Below are 25,575 nucleotides of genomic sequence, written 5' to 3' on the forward strand. Positions count from 1 at the left end.
CACCTAACTGAGCCTCTATAAAAAAGAACCGAGACTGTAACCGTTGAAATGAAAGAACCGAGACCGGGGCCAATAGAACCACTGAACCTGAACCGAGCACAACTCTGCTAAAGACCGTCTCAACACTAGTATTTATCTAGCACATGAAGTGGGATAAAAACACCACAAACGAACGAAGGAACGAAAAAAACAAAACATAAAAATAATTGCAAAACAGTCCTAGTGTATAGTCGTTATTATTATGTTATTAGTAGGACACAAGCATTCTTGACAATGGGAATTCTACATACTCTACAGAGTATCACGAATAATAATTATATGTTATTGTTATTGAAGTGATGTGATATTGTGTTTGCTTCTTTTCTCTACATTTATTTTTGTTTTTTTCATTGAAGGGATTTTAGGTTCTATTCAAAAGCTTACATTCTACATAGATAGGTTGAAATCCCTTCCGAGAGCGTGGAATTGTAGATACATGGATAATGATGAAAATCCAGTTTAGAATGTGCATGTTTTAAAAAAAGAAACCGAAAATCAATATGGTAACCCTGACAATTTGAAGAATGTTTTGGAAGGAAGAAAGAATAATGTGCATGACTTTTCATTAGATCGGCTACAATCAGCTGTGACAAGGGAGGAAGGAGAAAAGGATATAAACAAGGACATTTGCTTCAGTTACTTTGATGTCGATCCCCAATTATACTCTGAGATCAACAAGCACTTATAGTTATATCTCTGCGATAAATCCAGAGGTTTAGGCTCCGTCTTTTATGAGCACACACGAATGTTCAATCAGCTTTTGAATATAATTGAATCTATTCAGAAAGGATGTTGACTACTCAGGAATTAAATAATAATCAGTAGATATGTTACATAAGAGGGAGTGTTCTTATCTTTTTTCTCCCCGCGTATAAAGCTGCTCAAACAACTGATGAATAAGACGTTTCGTGATGCATAAAACGCCATAAATATATACATCTCTTAAATCATAAATTTGTTGACTTTTTATTTTTAAGACATTACAAAAAATTTACCCTAATAATGTTTAAAAGGTTTAAACTATATTGTACATTGCAAAAATTCGAGAAAAAGTTGCAATATTCAGCTTCAACTAAGATATTAAAATAACTTCAATTTGATTTGATTTTGGGCCAAAAAGGAATTTGGGTTAAAAAAATCCAAAAATTAATCATTTTTGGGAAAAAAATGTAAAAAAAAAATCCACAACTGTACACAAAAAAAAATTAAATTTCTTAGAAAAAAATTGAAATATTAATTTTTTGGAAAAAAAATTTACATATAAATTGTTTCGGAAAAAAAAGAATTATATTAAATCTTTTGAAAAATAGTTACAAAAATCAACAGCTATTCACCAAAAAAATATTTTTTAAAAATGATATTAAATTTTTTGGAAAAAATAATTTTTACCCCTATTTTCTCGATTTTTTTTTTTTTTCATTCTTATCAAAAAATAATTCTAGTATATAGGAAAAATTCCATCATTTTGAGCAGAAACTACAGCCCTCCAGAAAAAAAAACGACGCCGCTGATAGATAATTTAATTATGTAAAAAAAAATGCAAATATGTTTATATTTGCATTATATTGAAAAAATGAATATTTTTTGCAAGATATGTGCAGTGCTCTTAATACATATCTGATATATCTAATTTGGCTTGATAAACCATCGATATTATTAGGTCAAATTCAAAGATTCATTTGTACTTGTGTACAATTTTCGTTATGATTCTTGGGAAATAAAAACATTCAAGTTTTATGTTAAAAACTAAAACTTTGGTAAAAAATATTTGTTCAGATTAAATTAAAATGTAAGTAAGACAGTTAGTTATTTGTTGAAATCTGTATCTTGACATTTTAAATTTTTCAAACATAATACATAATTTTAGCCCTTATCCCTTAAATATTTCTTTTATTTTATTGGCTTCAAACAATTTTATCAAGTACAAAACGTTTCATGGAAGACATATAACGAGAAAAATAAAACAACAACATTGAATTAGTTATTATTTTTTCTAATTACTAACTAATAATTACCTCCTTAACGTTTTTGCTGATGCAATATCATACTTATAACTACTCAAACTGTTATTGTAGATTTAATTAAAGTTTGTGTATAATTTTTCGTTGAATATCATATAAAAGGGCGTTTTTTCGAACGTTGCATCTGTGCACAAAACTATTTAAGGGTTAGGTTACTAATATTTATTATTGTACATTAAAAGAAAAATTAACTCATTCGGGAAAAAGAAAACTTAACTCATATGGGAAAAGAAAAATTAACTCATCTGGGAAAGAAAAAAAAAATGTCATCTTTATTCTAGATATCTTGAGTTCTATACCAAAACTTAAATATTTTTTAAATTTCTTTTTTTTTTAGATAAACTCTATTGGGAAAGTTTGAGAAATTTGAGAAAATTTGGTGGAGTGATGTAGCTCAATGGACAAAAGTCTTCGGTAGATATTATTTTCTTGAGGTCAATGTGATTAGGGTAGAAAAAATCACCTCGAGAGAAGAAAATATACATTATGAAAATGGATTTCAGGTCAGATGGAGCAATTTTAATATTATAATGTTCACTTATACTTAATCAGTGCAACTCCATCAATGGTTTCTTATTGGGTGGTCCATTTGAAATCTAAACATTACTAATTCAATAATTAATGGAGGTTTAGTGATTGAAATTAATTCATATTTCGATATATTAAAGCATAAACAATTAGTTACAAAACAAAACAAAGTTGAGCTGTCTACCTTACGTACAAGTACAGAAAATTACACTTAAACGTGATCGACGAATTTCCTTTCACGCACTCCAAGGAGTTGGGTGTCTCCAGACTTCTTATTTGAAATCCTTATGACATAACTCATAAAATGAGAACTGAAAGAAGCGAATCGATTATTTTTTTCCTCTGCTTCTATAAAGCATTTTCCTTTACGTCACAAATTGCATCATAAACCGAAAATAACGACACGTTAAGAGCCTGAAGTAATATGTTTATTGACGAACCATTAAGAGCCTGAAGTAATATTTTTATTGAATTCAAAAATCCACAGCTATTTACAAAAAATTAATTTTTTTTATGAAAAAAAGTTCAAAAAACCACAGCTTTTCACAAAAAAATTCCAAATTCCTACCTATTAAGAGAAAATTCATTTTTTTGTAAAATAATTTTAGAAAATTTTGAATTTTTTTTAATCATTATTTTTCTTATATATTGGGAGGGGCTACAGCCCCTCCAACCCAACCACCACCTGCAACCACCTTTGAGTATGTACATAGGATTATTAAAAAGAAATATGTATATTATCCTTGCAAATGTCATAGTTAATTTATTGTCTACACGATGTTAATAAAAATTTATAAGTTATAATCTTATAATAAGATACACATTTTTAGTACATATTAGGCTATAATAAAGATAGACATTAACAATATATATTTTGTTAGATGGTAAAGTTTAAGTCCTTTTATTTCCTGGACCCATTTTGACAAAGAAATACAAGGCAGTAATTCACCATTTTCCTTAATCTTAATACTTTCTTTAAAATTTAATACTCCATGCCCCCAAGATGGCTAACATTACCCAATCTGGGTTCATGTGAAAACGCTCTTTCTATCTGGTCCATCTATAGATAAAAATATAGACAAGCTTTTTGTCGTAACCCACTTTATTTTTTATATTTTGTTAAATACTAACAGGAAGGACATATTTAACACTTTATTATTACTCTTTTGCAATAATAAACACAGTAATCCAAACCTAAATGCCGCTTTATTTTTCATTCAATGACAACATTTTGTACTAACACATAAAAATATACATGGTTCAATAGATTTTCTTGTTATTCATAAAAGAAAAAATAAGAAATAAAGAGGAAGCTTGTGTAAAATTTGAAAATTCAAATACTTAAATATATATATTTTTTTATCTGTGCAAAAGTTTATAGAACTATATATAAAATAATAAATAAATTTTTTTCCAGAGAAAAATATGGGTTCATTCCACTATTTTTTTTTTTTTTTTTTTCTTACTTTTGTAAAAGTTTTCCTTTCACAGACTTTGAAATAAACATAAATGTGTCTTATTTCATGTATAAATATTTATTGTGTTCTTTGTAGTACACTGTTACTCTGGGGGTTGTTTTTTTTCAGTTAGATATGCATAAAATATGCCCATGTTTACGTACAAACAAATGTGTGGTTACAAATAATAAACTGAAAAGAAATCTGGTAATCTTGACAATTTGAATAATGTTTGAGAGGATAACAGCTTAGCTGTCTCGATGTTTCCTTAAAGTAGCTGTAAACAGCTGTAAGATGACGGAAATAATCACATTTTTTATCCGTATCAATATCCAATGTTACTAGAACAAGCTTAGATAACAAAAAAATGGCTGGAAAGAAAGAGATTTATTTAATAAATCTCTTTCTTTCTATTTCTGGTGACGTCATTGGAAGGAGTCATGGTTATTAATACTAAAAACCCAAAGTAAGTTTTTTAATTTTATGAATTATTAAAATTCAGACATAGCACATGTTAATAAACAATATATTATAATATTTTTGATTTTTCATATATTTAATTTAATTAGGCATTTAAAACTAAAAGAGTCTGTGCAGTGGCTATTTAAAAAAAAATCCAAAAGGCGTTTCATACCCCGATTCCCAAAAGAGCAAAAGGTTGTGTTTGATAATTTATCAAATTTAAACCTTACTTTTTGCAATATATATTTAGTAAAATATCGCTTAAGAAATAAAGAGTATTCACTTCTATGATAATGGTATCATTTATTCAATTTTACTTTTTAAATTGATGTATTATTAATCTCGTTCCAATGACGTAACCTGGAATAGAAAGAGTGAGATTTATTTAATAAATCTGCTATACTTTCCCAGCCATTTTCTTGTTGCTTAACCTTGTTCTAGTTAATCGATAGAAACTTAGCTCTAATTCAAATTGAAAACAGGGACTTGTTGTACAATAAGCTCGCTACTTTAAGCACAAGTGTGTCTAAGATTATGATTACCACAAAATATTACATATTTTGCTCACATGACTTAAAATTTTCCAACTAATATCCCATTAACAGTCCTGACCCTAAGGAAGTAATGATGAAAATCCACTGTACACTGGGTATGTTAAAAAAAAAGAAACTGAAAATCAATATGGTAACCCTGATAATTTTAAAAATGTTTTGAAAGAGAGAAAGAATAATGCTCATGACGTTTCATTAGATCAGCTACAATCAGCTGTGACAAGGGAGGAAGGGGAAAAGGATATAAACAAGGACATTTGCTAGTATTACTCTGATGTCGATCTACATTTCTACACTGAGTCCAACAAGGAATTATAAATATTTTAAGGATAGGATGTTCACTACTCAGAAATTAAATAATAATGACAACTGTTAAGGAAAAGAAAGTTCATTCTTTATACTGTCAATTACAGATAAATGGACCAGCTAAAAAACACACCGGATTTACATCATTGGACTCAGATTAGTAATGAGGATCCACATTGTAGTAATTTCCTACTTACATACTTCAGGGGCGTCCGCAGGAGAAGGGCTGGATTGTACTGACTGTTAGGCAAGACAGACAGATTTTGACAAAACAAGCAATTACTCATACACTATGAGGTCAATATTATAAAACGTGTTGAAAATCAAATGACCTTACCTTAAAACTATACTTTATTAATTTAAAAGGTTATAAACCAATTGTTTCAGGTATAAAATGGCTTTAATGATCGCACCATTTAGAATTTATTTTCTTATTAATTTAAAAATAGATTTTTAAAAAAGCATTCAGAGTTGAAAAAGTCATTTTTGGGGTAGGAGGCGGGGAAATTTGCGGTCGATTAATTTTTTTTCCAAAATAGTTAGAAATAAGTTGAATTTGCTCATTTTCAAAAATTATATGTATATAATAAATATTCTTAACGGCTATAGTTCCATAAGTTGAACATATCCCTTATATATTTGTACGATAGCAGAGAATTGCCGCAAGAAATTTGCCTCAGGAAAATTTCTATCTGCAGAAATTTGTGTACAATTATACTAAGTGTATAATTATTCATCTTCCGATCTGTCCCATCTAAGAAACCCTTATTATTTTTCCCGTCTGCTGATGGTTGATAATAAAATAACTGTCCTAATTTCTCAAATTGTATCCCAAGCACACAATATTTGTGAATGATAATCGTGGGACCTGGAGAAAGGTTAATAACCACAGCCACCACTTCAAAAAAAAAACCAACATAATCAGATATGCTCCAGGTCAAAGGGTTGTGAAGTATTTATAAACTTGGGGCTTAGAGGCAGATCGCTACTTCGAGAACCAGAATTGGGACCCCTCCTAATTTATCAATACTTTTTCACAATTGCAGCTTCGACGGGTGTTATTTATGTTCAACGACATTTCTGTAGATGGAAAAAACTATCTACATATCTTTAGATGTGTCAGTTCCATCCGTAGATAAGACAGATCGGCAGATAAATAACGACATAATAGTATCACTGTGGTCGATTTTCTGCAAATAATTTTCAACTGATATAAAATTTCCAATCATAATACAATGCAAAAGTATTTTCGCCTGCTGGCTCAAACTTACATTCGTTATTGTTATTTAAGCCTTTGTTAACGAATATGACCATTAAAACTTCCAACCTTTTCTGGTTTGGCCCTTAAAGTATTTTTTGAAAAAATAAGTTTTTAGAGTATAGCTACGATTCAGTGTCATTTTTCGAGATGAAAGAACTATATAGATGAAAATCAAAATAAATAACAAATTGATGCAAACATTTCAGGATTTGAAAAATCAATTGTTTAATACATTATCTTGAATACAATTAATAAAAAATACATAGAACCACCCAAACATTCAGGGAAATGGAGGACCTTACATAGCAGCTGATATATTTTTATTAGTTCTACAAGTGCTTCATCCCATTGGTGAAGTTATAGAATAGACCTTATATTTCCATTTTTTTAAATGCCTTTAAAAAGCTCCATATTGATTGATTTTTGGTCAATTTAGTTTTCAATATTTATAAAGAAATTTAATCAAATAAGTTGGTTAGTTTGGGTTGAATATAGATTTCATTACTATTCCTGGGAAAACAATTGTTGTGCTTATGAATTTATAACTAACTATATAATTTATAATTTAGATGTAAGGGGATTAAAACAAGTTTATAAAAGCTTCATATTCAAAATAATTGATTTCTATTCACCAACTTATTACTTAGATTATAAAATCATAAGCGATTCAATTTTTTTCTCCGGAATACCATTTTAATCTATATTAACGCAACCTAACCAGGTCAAAAATCAAAATTACATGTGACAAAATTACTGATGGGAAAGTTTACTTATCTTTTTAACTAGTTAAATTTAAGTTAATTATTATTTTATCTTTTAATAACTAGTTGAGTAAAAGTTAATTTCGATTTCTATAAAAATTATCTACCTATTTTTTTTAACTCGTTAAATTTAAGTTAATTAACTTTAGATTAATTTAAGTTAAATTAACTTACCGAACCTTGGTTAAAATGTTAATTTTGAGGCTAAAAAATAACTATTTCAGTTCAATTCAATTGATAAATTTATCAGGGCTACACAATAAAGAGTATTCTGTCTGTCTATCTGGCTAGAATTTTCTCCACTTCCAATTGGACTATCAAGAAAAAAAACAGATTCAAACTTCCGACATCTTTTGTTTTTAAGCGAAAAAGCAATGCAAAGGAAGCCTGCTTCGTATGATAACAACCGGAGGAGGCTAATGTGGAATGAAACACGCTCAACGACGTGTCTACTGATTTTCACTTAAACCTTAACTTGATCAAATTAGGTTAAATATAAGTAAACTTATATAAGTTATGTTAAATGACATTAACTTGCCCAACTCTGTACAAAAGTAACATAGGTTGAAATTGAACCTTTCAGATTGAAAACACGACAAGGACATAATTAATTTAGATGTATTAATTATAATGTCTATCTACATATACGTATACACTATACATACACAAAATTGGGGCTGTGCTACTCCAGTCGTCTCTTTAATTATAATTCCAAGTCATGGCTCTTTATATGTACATTTGAATGTATCGCTGTAGATATCTAGGTTTACATATGTACGAGTGCTATACATATATCTATGCTAAGTTTTTCATTCTCTTATATCCTTTACCCACAAGAATAAAGACAATATACATACATTTATTCATGTATAGAGATATATCTAAGGATTATCTCTGGACATTAAGAGTGAAAAATTACTTAAATGAAGCAGTTATTTTTCTGCAATTCCCCGTGTTTTAAAATGTATGTATAATTGAGTATACCAATTTGTAATATGTGTTTATGATTGTCTATTTTTCGCTTAAATTCAAGCTATTTTGATTGAATAGAATCTTAAATCACTCCTAAGAAATATGTGTTTAAGGAATGTCAATCGTAAGAACTTTTGTTACGTAAAAAAAAGGAAATTAATCTGGTAACCCTACCAGTTGAAAAATGTATGAGAGGCTAGCTGTTTATTTGTCCCTACGTTTCACAGCTGTGATATTAAGGAAATAAACACCAATCCCACTTTGCATCAGGAGAATAAAAAGAAGCTTGATAAACATTATGAGGACTCTGTACCTTCGATTAGCAGTTTATAAGAGGCTTCAAAAATTTTGAAGTGACCATATGGCCACAAGTGACGTTGAACGTTCTGGACACCCTGATGAGGTTCCTACTACATAAATATTTGATAAAATCCATGATAGTGCGTGAGATTACTAGCGCTGTGGGCATCCTGAGATGGAACCCTATTTCCATTAAGTTTGCAACCAGGACCGCTGAGGAGTGAGCTGGTACATTGTCGTGATGGAAATGGACTTTTTTGTAGGCTAATCGTGGGCTTTTTTCTTGCAGGTGGGTTTTCCTACGGTTCAACAACGATGGATAATTTTCAAGATAATTGATGAGGATTATTCCTTGTAAATCCAAAAGACAGTCACCATAATATTTCCGGCCGATTCCTTGATTCAATCGAATGGCAAACAGAAAGAAATAGACCGATCAGGCTGAAAGTTGGTGTTTATTCTTCCCCTATTTTCTAATTTATTTATTTTGCTCATTTTGGCACGTAAATATAAAAAAATCCATGAATGGGGGGGGGTCCCCCATTCATGGAGCTTTGCTTATATCCCTACCTTTATGTTATGATTGTATTTGTAGGTAGTTATCCCAATCTTCTGTCAACTAGTCTTATTCGATATACAAGTACTATGTTGGTATCAGGGTACAAACACATTTAAAAGTGTCATACTAAATTAGAAAATGGAGCTAGTGCTTCCAGTGTCTCTACGTTATTTATAAAAATAGCTCACCGATCACTTTTAAAAAAAAAAACATGTAACAAAAATCCTTTTAGATATATATTTTTTAAATAGATATATTTATTATTAAATTAAACGTTGAATATTCTTCTATAATATAAGTTATGTTATTTTCATCACTATGTATTATGAATAAGTTATAAGGGTCTAAAGAAGAGTGTCGCTTTCATCATTTTCAGAACGAGATACAGAAACAATAAAAACACACTTTTACATAAGTTTTATTAATCCTACTCCTAATTTGGGGATTGTTTCAAGGGTAAATGTCTCTTAACCGTAATAGTCACAAATAACTAGAATCCCAGATATTTCAGAATTCAGATGAATGAGAGAATAACTGAGATCAGTTTTGGATTCTACACTCAAAGATAAATTCATTTTTTGGCTTGAATTTATTTGTGCATACATTATGAGTGTTCCACTTTGTCATTTGTTTGAGTAAAATCGTTCTAGCCTATTTCGATGTTGATGGGACACATGTATAAAAGGGAGCAACACAGAATACTAAGTAGAGAAGACATCCACTGCATATTTTTATCCTTTATTATTTTTTTTTTTTTAAATAAAATATAATATGAAGTCAATTCACACTATAAAATATATTTCTCTTTTTTGGTTATTTAATGTAGCATAAGTGGTACCAAAAAAAAAGAAAAAAAAGACAAATAAGAAAGACAACCATGCAGTAATAAGGAGTTCTTGTTGTAAAAAACTGACTCTATCATAAAAAGCACTCCTCATTAAAATGGATCATTAAAATTTAAAAATACATAATTAGATACCAATCAAAAATCAGTCAAAAAATCGGAGATAAAATGATTAAATTGAATTAAAATATAGGGGCGTCCACAAAGAGTAGGCTGGAAGGGCTGTAGCACACCAATTTAATTAATATTGCTTATACTATATATATTTTTTTTTGTCATTAGGGAAAATTATGCACCAGAGCAAAAAATTTAATATTTGAATTTATTTTCCAAAAAAATTAATTACCTTTGGATTTTTTAAATTTTTTTTCAAAAAACTTTAATTTTCTGAAAATAACTATTAAATTTTCAAACAAAAAAATTCCGTAAAATTTTAATTTCTGTAAATAGCTATAGAATTTTCATTTTTTTTTTTTCCCAAAAATTTGATATTTGAATTTTTTTTTTCAAAAAAAAAAAATTTTCTGTGAATAGCTACGAATTTTTGATATTTTTTTTTTCCAAAATTTTAATATTGGAAATTTATTGTTCATAATATTTTATATTTGAAATTATTTTCCTAAAAATTAAAAAAAAATTAATAGATATTGATTTTTGAAATTTTTTTACTAAAAAATTTCATTTTGATTTTTTTTTTTTTTTTTTTAATTCCAAAAACTAAGCATGCAGATTCCCAAGAATTAGTGTTGTGTTGGGGCTCGGTCTGAAAATCCTAGACCGTTTTGAGACCATTATAATTTTTGGGGACCAAAATAAGTTAGGTCTGGAACGGTCTCAGAGAAAATTTTAGAGTTATCTTCTATACTATTACAGCAAAATACGTCCTTGAAATCAACACATAACAAGTACGTGCAATGCAGGGTAGTTCTATGCCCCCTCCCAACCCACCCACGCAAAAAATAAATATATATATAATCCTGCGGACGCCCTGATCTGTGTTCTGAACATTACTTTGTTGAATTTATATTATTTTTTTGCATAATGGTTCCATAATAGAGAAAATTCGAATAACTCGTCTAGCAACTGATTTTGGGCAATTTTTTAATGCTTCTTTTAAGAGAAAACGGTTGCAATTTCCAATAAAAGTAACAACGTTGGTGAGCTTTACTCCACATAATATTTTGATGAAGTTATATATAGATCAATCAAAAAACAAAAAAAGGGCAGTTGATCTATCCCAAATGAAGGATTACTTCTCATTTGTCATTCTCATTATGAACAACGTATAGAAATGTATGTATATTAATTAGTGATAAGACGATTTGAAGAAAAATCCTGACGACAATTTTTCAAAATTTAAATAATAGTTAAAAAATTTACCATTTTGCTATCAGGGGAGTCCACAAATTATATATTATTTTTTTTTCGGGAGGGGGGAGGCAGCGTTGTTTTTTGAATTTTTTGAAAAAAATTTTTATTCAAATTTGATAAAAATAATAACAAAAAAATAATTTTTTCGAAAAAAATAGGTATTATCAAAAAATGTATATTTTTTAATAATTTTTATGACTTTCCGAAAAAGAATTGCAAAAATTAAATTGTAAATATTAAATTTTTGAAAACAAATTTCGAATATATAATTTGATATTTCAATTTCTTTCAAAAAACTATTCACATAAAAATTTACAAAAAATAAATTTTGAATATAAAATTTTTCAAAAAATATTCAAATATAAATTTTTTTCAAAAATACTAATTTACAGAAAATTAAATTTCTGAAAAAAAATGAAAAAGTAAATTAAAAATATTAAATATTTTCTAGTAAAAAGCAAAAATTCTTTTATTTTTTGGGAAGGATGGGTCTTTTTTTTCATAACTTAGAAAAGTGATAAATAGTTAATCAAATTGTAAATCAAACATTATTTTCCTGATTCCGAATCATCAGCCCATCACAAATAATAATAACCATAGAAATGAACCTTTTTTATGTGGGGATACTTAGAGTTATGCATAAAACATAAAATTTGATAGAATGAGGAGAAAAATGACATCCTGAGCATTGCTATCGTAAGCATTTTTATGTATGTAAAAAAAAAATACACAACTGCTCAGAAATAATTAATTTTTATGTAAAAATTTCATAAGTTAAATTTCAAATATTACATTTTAGCCAAAATAGATCGCCACATTAAAAGAACCAAAAAATGATGGATTGTATTTGAAAAGGGCCATATTTGTGTGAATATAAGTCTCTTAAATCAAATAAAGGTTCTAAACTTTACTTAAAATTCTTGAGTATCTTAACCCATGCAAAAAATTTGAATAAACAGCATATAATCGACTCCAATGGCTACGTAATATTGGCTTTTTTGTATGTACGAAAAAAAAGGTGATTTTCTCTTTTTCTTGATTTTTGATTAAGATTTTTTTTATCTGGACACACTTCATAAGTAGTATGTACATTATTACATCATTCTGAATCAATCCAGAAAAAAAAATTCATTGAATTTGTTAAATTTTATTATAATAAATGATTTTTTTTATGTTAGTTTCCATCCAATAAGTTCATAAATTTGCAAAAAAAGAATTCAAACAAATTATAGTCTGACAACTTGAATAATATATCATACAATTTACAAATTTTTATTGTCTTATTATCTTAAAGTTAAATTTCAAACATTACATTTTACGGAAAAAATTTCAATAATCCAGATATATTCACAAAAATATATTATTATTATTTTTTTTAATTTCAAAAATATACAGCTGTTTCCAAAACAATATTAAATATTAAATTTTTGTCAGAAAAATTTCTAAAATATATAGTTGTTTAACAAACATTAATTTTTTTGGGAAAAAAAATGAAAAATTAGATTTCTAATTAAATACTAAAATATATTCAAATATTAAATTTTCTAGTAAGAAACAAAAATTCCTTGATTTGGGGAGGCTATAGCCAGTCCATCCACCCCCTTGCAAAACCAAGTGGATAGCCAACAACAACAAAAATCGCTCGTTTAAAAATGCTTAAGATTTACAACCACTGGCATCATAGTACTTTTTGGACAACCTATTCTATTGACTCTATCATTTTTGTCATCACCATTATTATAATCATGATAGTTTGAGAGCTTGCCAAACGTACAAGGAAATAACACACATTTACCTTCCCTTAAATAACTCTTTATGAAGATGTCAAAATCATAAAAATAGCCCATGTTTTATTCTGAATAGTAAAAGTATAAAAAATGATAACCACATTTATGTATATTATGTATTAGTAGTGGTCCATATTAATGATGATTATTATTATATTATGTAAGAAGAAGAATACCGGGTGGAGACTAAATATTTACACAATGTAGATGTTATTCTGAAATGTGTTTCTTATAAACTTATTTCAAAAATATTATTTTATATCTAACTTTGTCCAATAATATTCACACAAAATTTGAAAAATTAAATTTTTTTGAGCTCTCACTTGGTAATTAAACCGAACGAATTAGCTTGAGCCCTACTCTGATGAGCATTTTATCCCAATTAAAAAACAATAAATATTATGTTAATTAGTTTCTTCAAACCCCATAATTTTGAAATTGTATGTATGAGTCTGTAAATTCGCAGTTTTCACCCGGTAAATAGAAGGGCAGAGTGCAGACTGCATCAGTGTGATTAAAAAAATATATGCATATAAAAAATGTATTTATAATGATATGTCGAAGAAGAAAAAGACAAAAAGAAGGCCCTTATTTTATTGCCTCGATATTTATAACTCATTTATTAAATAATATTATTTTGTATTTGTTTTTCTTATTGGTGAAGGGAGTCTATGTGGTCATATTTATTCTAAACAATTAAGCTCAAAGGGCATAAAAATAGATCATAAAACCATATTCTCCCTCCTACTTGAGCATACATACAAATCGCTAAAAGGAAATTGAAAGAATTAGAAACATACTTACATACTACATATAAATTTATGTATGTATGATGATTTATATATCATTTACATATGTGGGATGTCGTCAATACAAAAGCAACCTAGAATTATTTTTCCCCAAATAGAGTAAGGGTTACATTTGTATTCTTCGACGAATTATCATCCATTTATACCAAGGTTTGGATAACTTTTTTTAGCGTTACCGGAAAGAACATGTAGTAATATTAATTTAGCCTAATGTTTATTTGCTTATTTCATTTAACACGAGGAAGTAAAAGTCTTTCTTTATGGCATGCAAATAAGACGCAAGAAAATCTGTGTAAATTACACATTGACAAAGAGAAATAAAACAGTCACGTATTCTTTTTATCTTTACATGACACACCATCACAATTAGTTTATTATTAGCATATATTTCAAAATCTTACAAAAATAAAAAATAAGAAGAAGAAATATTATTGAATCCACTATTTTCTGTTCAGGCATTAGAATGTGACACTTGGAAATCTAATCTAAAAAATATTGAAAACTTGAATATTTTATTTATATCCGCTCTCTGTTCTTGGAAAAATGATACTGTTCCATTATGGATACAACAGTCTCGATATCAGGAATTTTTCCAGGATTCAGGATCCAACTGGATTCTGTATTTCCTTTTCAGATTTACAATGGGTGAAAACCCTTGTTCGTAAAGGTAGGTTGTTGCAAAGTGTAGCAACATTTTAGTAGTTTCAAATATGCGGTTCTATAAGCCTTTGCAGCTTTTGACATCTAAAAGTTTGAGAGGTCATCATTGGCCTAAAATTCCATGAATAATTCACTGTTGGAACGAAGTTTAATAAGTTATTCCACCAGTCCTTCAAACCTGTCAGAAAATTAGACACATTACATTTGAAAGGATTTACAATCCAGATGACAGTATATGTATGAATCCGACTCTGGGAAGTAGTCGCTTAACCTTTCCGTAAGTTTGGTCAAGTGCCTTGTGACTGTTTCCTTCTTGTCACTAAGACTGTAGTCTAATTTCATTATAATAAATGATCTTTTTATATGTTAGTTTCCATCCAATAAGTTCATAAATATAGAAAAAAGAATTCAAGCAAATTATAGTCTGACAACTTAAATAATATATCAGACAATTTACAAATTTTTATTGTCTTACATTGTTATTTGTGTATGTTACCTATCAACATAAAAGCAAGCTAGAAGGATATTTCTCAAAATTGAGTGTAGTCTTTGTAAAATAATTGTCCATCTCTATCAACATATTATTCATATTCGCCCTTTGGTTCCATCAAAAATTGCACTTAAATTAGTCAAAATTGATTGTCCCCTTAAAAATAAATGATAATTGGACTTAAATATTTGGATTTTCTCATTATGTTAAAAAATTGATTTCATGTTGATGTACCATATATGTAAATTGCAAAGTTTTTCCTTGATCTACTTGCTATCAATAGCAAATGTAACATTATGTAGTTAAATGCCAAAAGTATGGACTTCCCTCAAGATTTGGGACTCCAGTTGGACTTGAGTCTATATTTAGAAGACTCACGACAAGACGTGGACTCGAAAGCTAATTTAGATTGAACACCATAAAATCTTACCAATATAGAGCCAGGGTGGTCTGGAGGTACTGCAGCCTCCCCTAAAATAGGTGATATAAAATTTTTGGTCTTAAATTTTGAAATTGAAGTATTTTTTTTTTTTTTAAAGAGCAAACAAAAATTTTAAAATTAATGAAATCCTTGGACGAAACATAAATTATATATAATTGGAAAACAAGGATTATAAAATTTTTAAGACTTGAATCGAAAATAGAGAGGATTTTGTTTTCTTAAAAAACAACAAATCCTATAGCGGAATAAAAAATTATTTTTTTGAAATTGAAAACTATTATTCATGAATTTATCATTTTTTGCAAAACGATGAGCTTGTCTACATTTTCCGGTAATAATATCGCAAGAAGTCGAAAAAATTATTTAGCTTGATAATGATGTGCCTGTAGTTACGATGTATCAACAAGCTAACTTGGAAACATTAGATAATTTGTTTAAATTATCCGTCTATTATACCACTGGGGTTTCGTTAACTGGTTTGTATTTTATCAATTTGTAAGTCTCTTTCTCGTATAAACAAATATATAATTTTTTTTTTATCTTAATCTTTAATTAAAAAGATAACCAAAATATTATAATTTCAAAATATTTAATATGTGATTATATATGTCCTTACCGTCGTACAGCTCAAGGGTAAATAAGTACCAAGCTGTAAGGGATCGTACTGAACCGTGGACAACCCCGTACCGTACGAGCACTAATATACATATATATATCCTTCTCTGGATGCCCCTGAGAGCCTATATTAAACATAGGGATGGACATTTGGGATAGACATTTCGAAGAGTGCGATGAGAAGGCGTGAGCTAGACTTATGGTACTACTGAATAAGTAATAAAATATACTACTTCTATCGATAAGATAACTTCAACATTTAAAATAGCATTAATTCCGGGAAAATAAAGTAAAATAATATTTAAAATACGTATTATTATTGTTAAATGGCCTTTAAATAAGCCAAAAGTAGGTAGGTGGTAATTTATCATTCAGAGAGAGGTTTTTATAGAATGAACGATAGCAACAAAGCGTGTTTCCTTTTCTAATTTTAAAACTGTTATTTGTCTCTACGTTTTTCCCATCTCTGATTTTAAGAAAAAAGAGCTCAAAGACCCATAGATTTTGTATCAGTGAATGGATCGATCCTCTTGGAAGATTAAATGTTTAAAGCAATCCCTGAATCCCTTTCGTTCATCCCCGTTGAAGCCATCATGATCATGGATTCACATCGATTTATTCATCAACTCCCTTCCGCTTTGAAGTCCCAGTTTAATCTAATTTGTCAACTTCACATGTTAAGGACTCATTAATTTCAATTCAAAACCAACTAATTATCTTTTTGAATACTGTAATCTAAATGAAACTAACATTATCCCTGTTTTTTATTATCTAATTTATCCTTTTAAGACGAGATATAGCATCTGCCGCGCAAAAACAATAGAACTTGAAAACGAAATATAGTGTGTAAACTACGTTCAAAGTATATACCTAAATATACATTTCTATATCATAGATCTTTTGAGCTAGGAGAGACTTGGTCCCTCCAAACTCCGTCTATAGACAAGAACCTTTCTATTATAGAAACATAAAATTTCAGCCCTATTTTTTTCTTCTTTTTTTTTTCAATATCGAATACCCACTTGCTTTTTTCTATGTACAATGTAAACCTACATCTAAAGCTATTTGATCATGTAATTGAGAAACACATTACTACTGACGGACTATAAATAATGTTACAAATTACATTATTTTAAGCTTGAAGTGATTATTACATTTTAATAGTGATGTAAAAAAGTCCAGTTTTACCAAATCCAAAGAATCCAAGCTTTCAGCTTAGTAGGAATGTTCACTCCAAAGCTTGAAATGAAATGGATCCAAATCTATGTATGGTTTAATGCATGAGGTCATTATTAATGTAAAGTGGGGATATTTCATGAGGTACATTCGTCCGGGGATACACTTCCAAAAATAGGGACGTCTAGTAACCCTACTATTAAACACTTTTATTCAAAATAAATTTCCAAAACAAGCATATATTTGAAGTCCCGAGCCCAAGCATTTAAAAACTTTATTTGATTTGAAAAACCAGACTTGTGAGCGATCACGAAAAAAATTGCGGTCCGATCAAAAAATGTGATCAGAAATTAACTACAATATAGCGATATAACGATCAGGGCCATTTGTGATCAGCGATCCGATCAATTAAATTGACATCATATTCAAAAATACAATTTCTTTAAACCTATATTTAAATATACAAATACCTTTTTAACTAACTAAACGATTTTACAGCTTTTTCAAATATTTTATTATAATAAATAAAAAAATATTAGTAGAAAAAAACTAAAATATTGTCTGCCGGCGAATAATAAAATATCTACATAAATCACTTCTAGTCTAGCTCTTTATTTGACATTAAGCAGCTCCTGCTTCTATAGGTTGTCGTCTCTCGGCCTTTGTCTAGTTCTTCTAAGGATCTATTTGCCTTGGAGTACAAACGCTCGCTTCTGACACTGCTATTTATAAATATCAGCCGAAATTAGTTCCCACGACATATATAAGGATCGAGATTATAAAATTTGAGACGAAAATCAAGACCAAGACCAGTATTATTAGTTCGAGACGAAGACCATGATATTTCGAGACCGGGACGAGACCAAAACCATAAAAAACAGTCTCGAGAGCTGTCTCAAGACAAAAACCGGTATAGAAAATCACAGCACTGTTAGATGATATTGTAATTTTATATAAATTGATCGGATCGCAATTATTGCCTATTTCTGTTGCAGTATAGAGATCAAAACCGATTGCGATACTGCGATCAGCGATATAATATCGCAATTGATCGCCCATCAGAAAAAACTTCGATCAACAAGCCTGTGAAAGACTGAATTTGGGCCCAATTTTGAGCCCTTTTAAATAAAATATTTTGATTTCTAATTATTTTCTTGTAAAGAACAATTTTGTGTACTTTTTGAGGAATTTATTCTTCGACAAATTTTAGTATAATTTGTCAAATCCACACTCATTTTTGTGGAAAAAAATCATTCTTGTTTGCTTTTCTGTTGACGGGCACCAAGTTTTTATCAACATAAATATCTCTAATTTATATGATGCTTCGTTAATTTTTATAGAGATTCAGATGTCTAAAGAATAATATATACACATAAAGAATGGTAAAAAAGTTATACTTCTTTATTTCAAACTTACGAGGTTACTCTAAACAAAAAATAAAACAATACTACTTTAAAGCGCTTATAACTATTCCAAAATAAATAAAAATGAAAAGACAAAACTTTAACGAAATATTTATTCCTTGTTACCATATTAAAACTTCCTCTAACATAACGAAACATTTTAATGTGTGCGTAGAATGATTTTTCTGAAAAATGAGTTTGGATTATATTTGTGGGCTTCAACAAATTATCCTCAATTTCAATCAGAAAATTATTAATAGAAACCCTTTTGGTGTGAATGAAATTGACCTTTAATTAGCCAAAATTAATTGGGACAATAAAATAATGAGAAATGGACAGATTTTATTTAAAAAAGGTCATATGGAGCCAAATATAAGTATGTTAAATCAAATATTGGTTCTGAATTATAGCTGAAATTCTTAGTTATCCAAACTCATTTCACAAATTTGAATACAATGCCAATAATTGACTCACTGGCAGTCTACCTCACAAGTGCTTCACAATTTTTACAATAATTTTTTTCTCGCTCTATTCTGTTGGCATTTTTGCAAGTCATAATTGTAGAATTTACGTTTCATGTACGTTGGGTGGGGATTTACAGTATCAAGCATGTCCGAAAAGACTTGCTTACGGAACTGTTTTTGCAGAAAATTCAGCTCTTTTTGGAACAAGCCGTGCAGCAACATGTTTAATACCCCAAATTTTCAGTCAGAATGGTACGAACTGACTCTTGAGAGATGTAAAGGTAATGTGAATTCCCTTAAGCTTGTTTGACGATTTTTTGTTCACTAATTTCGTTCATTGTAAAAATCGTGGAGCACTAGTAGGTAGAATGACTTATCCAGCCGCTGCAAGTAAACTCTTTCTTCAGATCGCACTCAAACTTAGCATCATAATGAAAGACAATGCTACAGACCTAGAAAAAAATATGTTTTATAATTCCTTCACCACGGGCAAAAATTAACAATTCCTGGTACTTTTTTGACAGAATCTATATGAAGTAAAGAATAAATTGAGATTTGCTCCTTTTCTTAATTGGCGTTCAATAATTTTTTTATGTTGACATATTCAAGGGCGTCCACAGAGGGTGGCTGGATGAGCTGTAGCCCCCGCCCCAATTATCCAAATTTCAAAAAAAAGTTAATTTAACAAAAAAATTTCAAAAACATTAACTTTTCAAATTTTCTTCCCCAAAAATTATTTATTTGTAAATGGTTCTGGATTTTTTTCTAAATTTAAGATTTGAAATTTAATTTTTGAATTATTTTTTTTAAATATATTTTTTTGAAAACAGCTGTGGATTTTTGGAATTTTTTGGAAAAAAATCTAATTCTTTGCAAATAGTTTTGGATTTTTGAATATTTTTTTGGAAAAGTTAAATTTTAGAAATTAAATTTTTGAAATATTTTTTGAAGTATAACTTTTTGAAAACAGTCGTAGATTTTTGAAATTTTTTGACAAAAAAATTAATTGTTTGCAAATAGGTTTGGATTTTTGAATTTTATCCAAATTAAAATAAAATACTTGAAATTTAATGTTTGAAATTTTTTTCTAATAAATATAATTATTTGAGAATAGTTGTGGATTTTAGCAATTTTTTTCAAAAAAATTATAAAATTAAAAATTTCTTAGAAAAAAAAATTTATTTTTTGTAAATACCTGTTGATTTGTGATTTTTTTTTCCAAGAAATTCATCTTCTTTTAAATAACTGTGGATTTTTGGTTTTTTTTCAAAAAAATCCTTTAACCAAATACCCCTCTCTCCTCCCAAATATAACCCTGATGCGGACGCCCTTGGTATTGTCGTGGAAAAAAAGTTACTTCAAAAATAGAAGACTCTAATATTCACTTGATCAAGAGCGATCTCTAGATTAAAAGTTAGAGTACCTTCAATCATTCAATTAAATTGAAAAAAGATTAATAAAAGTATATTTATACATATTTGTAAAAATATGTATCTTGTTGTTGACTGAAAAAATACACACCACTCACAACATAAAAACAATATAGAAGAAAAATATATTAAGTAAAAAAATAACCAAAGATTTTCTCTTTTTTTTTTATGTTCTAGATGGTTTTTATATTGTGAGTAGTATTTTTTTTTCAACAACAAGATACATATTCTTACAAATATGTATAAATATACTTTTATTAAATTTTATTATTTGAATTATCATCAAACGGTATTAATATTTGATGCAAAACTGACTCAATTTTGTAACCATGCATTACTTTTTTGTCAAAAAAAAAAAAAAAAGAGAATTAATATTTTTATATTTTAATCTTTGCTTTTATTGTATAAAGAAATGTACTTTGATGACAAAAGAGTTTGCATTCAAGCAGTAATGTGACAATTAATTTCCTTTTTCTTCATGGGCTTGTTTAAGTATTCAATGGAACGTCATAATACATATAATTAGAATGTTGTTAATTAGTAATTAAATGATTGTGACTTATTATTACCATTTCTTTTCCTCAAGAAATGATAATATTATGTGTCCGCATTAATCATTGTTTAAAGTAGTATAACTTATAGTAAGGCCCATTGGTACAAATGACGGTTAGTGATGGTAATTTGGTATTAATTTTTGAATGAAATTACTATCAAAACATATTACAAAATATGTTGGTAAAGGATTGCTTTCCGGAAAATTGCCCTCAGTAGAAAATGGGCAAAAATTATTATATACATATATGTAGTTATTCATCAACCGACCGGTCCCAGAGGGGTCTGGCCCATCTAAGGATCCGTTGAAAGTTTTTCCAATTGCAAATGATCGAACATAAAATGCATCGGAATCGGCAATAATCGGCTCCATAATGCCTTTTCTACTGATACCTATCCATAGTTATTCATATGGATAATATAACCTATTTAAGCTCATTTGGATATAAAATTATAATTACAAATCAAAAAAATAGCTAAACTAGACGACGTCGTTCCGACAAATTCAAAAAAAAAAAAAAGAAGGAAAAAGTACATAGAAAGATTATACAAATTTGTATGTTTGTACAGGTAATTTACTTGAAAGTCCATAACAGTAATAGTTTGGTTGAGTGGTTTACTTTGAAACCATTAAGTAACTTCTTCATTAAAGATTTTAGAGAAATGAAGTTGAGTCCATTTGTTATGCGTCAAGTTCAAGACCTTAGTGTTCTTCCCGCGTGCATTAAAACAGACACACGTTTAGACTTGAGCACTGGTTTATACACATTTCAATTCCTAGGGCAAGGATATAAGGATCAGTTAGGAATTGGAGACAGTTTAACACCATTTAATCTCACACATGTGGGCCGAAACAATAAAATAATAGAAAATAGCCTTTTGTTAATGTCGCAAGTATTTTTTTTTTTTTTTTTTTTTTTTTTTTTTTTTTTTTTTTTTTTTGCGCTGAGGCAGTTGCAATTAGATCAGACTTTAAGTATCTAACAAAGGAGGGGTGTTGCACTCCCTAATATGAGTCAACAAGAAGTTAATGTACTCCTGAGCACGGTGAGTAATTAACTTTTTTAAATTTAAATTTATTTACAAATAATTATGATTGATACATTTATGTGATTTTTTCCCTTTCCCGTTATTAATAAGAAATTAACTATCAAAAAATAAAACAATTTTTTTATTTGTTTATGAAATTCCTTTATACATAATAATGATTCAAAGCCGGCTTAAAAATTGGTTTCGTTATATCCCTTAAAATAATCCTTGTAATTTTCCAAATCTACCTCAGGCACACGAAATTTGTATAGAATAACCGATGGACTTTGCAACAGATTAAAAACCGCAGTTGCATCTTCAAAAACTCCCAATGGAATTGTTTTTGGTTGAGCAGTATACACGTGGGACTTCCGGGCAGATTAAAAACCACCAGGACTGCTTCAAGAACCATAAAGAACCCCTTCTAATTTTCCAAAGCTTTTTTTAAAGTGCGAGGCTATTTTCAACTAGTTTTTTTAAAGATGCCAAAAATATCTCAGGAATCCTTAGATGGGGTAATCCAATCTATTCCTCGAACAGATTGTTATATGAATCACTACATATATAGAATAATTGTTGTCAATTTTCTAATGAGGGCATTATTCCAATGATAATCTTATGGGGGCAATATATTACTAGAATTATAAAATATATAACGATTAATAATGTGTATAAGATTTCTCTAAGAGTTCAAGGACTAGACAGGGGCAAGACATATGATGTTAGTGAATTTAGATCCTTCTTAATATCAGCTGCTGTTATATGATGATGGGTGGGGTGAGCAACCGTTCTTTTTTACCCCCAACATGTCCTTTTCATAACCTTTTATGAAATGTCCGAATTTATGGAGAATAATAAAATTAAAATGTTAAAAAACAACGTAAAAACAAAATTAATTAAGTAAATCCAAAAAATATTATTTAAAAAAAAACAACATAGATAAATCAAATATTCAAGTTTCAAAATATATTTTATGATTAACCAATATCAATATTACTTTAATCTTAAATATATTAATTTTCAAATACTAAACCCCTCCCAAATTCTTCAAAAGTGGTGAGCCAATTGTCCCTTGGTACCTATACAGGGGCATATATATGTACATATTTTTTTTTTTTTGGTTAGGGGTGGGCTTAGTTTTTCGAACTGTTTTGATAAAAAAAACCAAAGATTAAAACTTTTTGAAAGAAAATCCAAAAATTAAAACTCTAAAAAAAATCTTAAATTAAATTTTTTTGTCAAGAGGGTTACTAAGAAAAATAACCTCTAAATAAAACAGGGAAGAAAAGACTGTTCAAAAAAATTTCAAAAAAAAATTTTTTGAAAAATTTTTAAATTCCATAGCTATTGACAAAATATTAAATTTTTCGGAAATTAATTTCAAAAATCCACAGCTGTACATACAAAATTTCAAAAATTACATTTCAAATATTAAAATTGTCAACCATTTTTGCGTAAAATATTTTCATTCTGACTTAAACAAATTCTAATAAAAAATTCCTTAATTTAGAGAGGGGTTACGGCCCCTCCAGCCTACCCCTGCAGATGCCCCTACTACAGCTCCGGCGACACTGACCCACTCTTTTCTGAACAATTTAAAAGAATTAATGAAATTTTCTTACCTCGCCCAGATGAAATCACAAAGTATAAAAGTATCCACAACGAGTAAAACAACATTTTGATGTGTTAAATAAACAAAAATTAATTAAACATGTGATATAACTAATCTTCAAGTATTGTCATTTTTATATATATATAGACTTTTTTTTTTTTTTGATAATGTATCTTGAATATGCTTCGAACAAAAATTGAAGAATAACTTCAAATTCAAGAGGGTTACTATGAAAAAGAAGAACAAGTTAGTTCTTCTGTCAATGGGATATTATATTTTTTGACTATACCCTCTAAATAAAACAAAAAAAAAACGGCTTTTGAGAAAGTGAGGGGAAAAGGCGCCCCTTTTCTCCGTCTCTTTACGTCGTGAATGGAAAATTATATACACTTCGTATATTATCATGTATACATATATTTTTATTCTATGGAGACAAGTTACTATTATAAAATGAAATGGCCATTCATGTAATTGTCGATTGGTTATCTTTACTTTAGTCTAAATTGGATTTCTCCCTTCCTACACTCCGCTACTCCATTTAAGTAGATGAAGGGCCTGGGATGAATGTTCAAAAAGAGCTGTTGAGAGTCGTTTGAAAAGTACGTGCAAAGTCTATTATGAGAGTCGTTTGAAAAGTACGTGCAAAGTCTGTTAGGAGAGTCGTTTGAAAAGTACGTGCAAAGTCTGTTACGAAAGTCGTTTGAAAAGTACGTGCAAAGTCCGATGGTTGGCACTACTGGCGCGTTAAAGACAAAACTTCTTGGCAAAGGAATTTGCTCTTATTATCCTTCGGAGGTAGAAGATTAGTTTGACGGGGAACACAACTGCTCTAAGAAGGACTTTAAAATCATTTTTTCAGGTCAAACTGCGTAGCCATCTGGTTCATTGTTTTATAGAGGTAAAAAATGTTTAATTTTCACCTCTTTTATCAATAAAATGAAATACCCTCAAAATGGACTTGACTTTAGTTAATTATCTAATCATTTAAAGTATTCAATACTTCTCTAATTCTATACATATGTCAATGAATTCAAACAAAAGTACATAGGTAGTAGTTATTTTTTTACAATACAGTTCGATTATAGTGTATAAAACAAAGAAATTCACCCACTCAGACTCTAAGACAGTAAAATAGTAATACATTTTTTATATATTATATTTGAAAAAGCCCATATTGGAGCCAATACAAGTCTCATAATTCAAATAAAGGTTCTAAATTGTAGGGAAGAGCCTTGAGTATCTAAAATCCTTGAACAAATTTGAAAATAAACCTAATTGACTCAAATATGTCTATGAATTATTGGGCTGTATGAATATACAAGGGTCCTTTGAAAAGAATGTGCAAAGTCCTTGCCTTGAGATTGCACCAATGTCGTGTATTAAGGTTATATAGCATCTCTTGGAAGAACATACACCAACATTCAGCCAGATCGGTCTATTTCTTTCTGTTTGGCATTCGTTTGAATCGAGGAAGTAGAGTGATTTTCAAAAAATTGAGGAAAAAGAATTTCATGTGTTGATTAAACATTACATTTTGAAAGACAAAACGCCTCAAGAGACGTATAGTAAGCTTGATAAACATAATGGGGACTCGGCACCTTCATTTGGAATAGTTTAGAAAAGGACCTTTTCGTGGGTGTCTTTCTTGCAACTCGAGTTTCAAACGGTACAATA

At 28.9% G+C, this 25,575-nt stretch overlaps 1 protein-coding gene across 1 annotated transcript in view; it reads right to left on the reverse strand.

The window, feature by feature from the left end:
- Positions 1 to 24,188, reverse strand: part of LOC121118242 (uncharacterized) — an 81,637-nt gene extending 57,449 nt beyond the window's left edge. The window contains exon 1 of the mRNA XM_040712802.2: positions 23,912 to 24,188. Coding sequence (XP_040568736.1) covers positions 23,912 to 23,966 — 55 coding nt within the window. The 5' untranslated portion in view covers positions 23,967 to 24,188. The remainder of the gene's footprint in view (positions 1 to 23,911) is intronic.
- Positions 24,189 to 25,575: the final 1,387 nt, after the last annotated feature.

Source organism: Lepeophtheirus salmonis, chromosome 5 (assembly GCF_016086655.4).
Source record: "Lepeophtheirus salmonis chromosome 5, UVic_Lsal_1.4, whole genome shotgun sequence".
Lineage (NCBI taxonomy): Eukaryota > Metazoa > Arthropoda > Copepoda > Siphonostomatoida > Caligidae > Lepeophtheirus > Lepeophtheirus salmonis.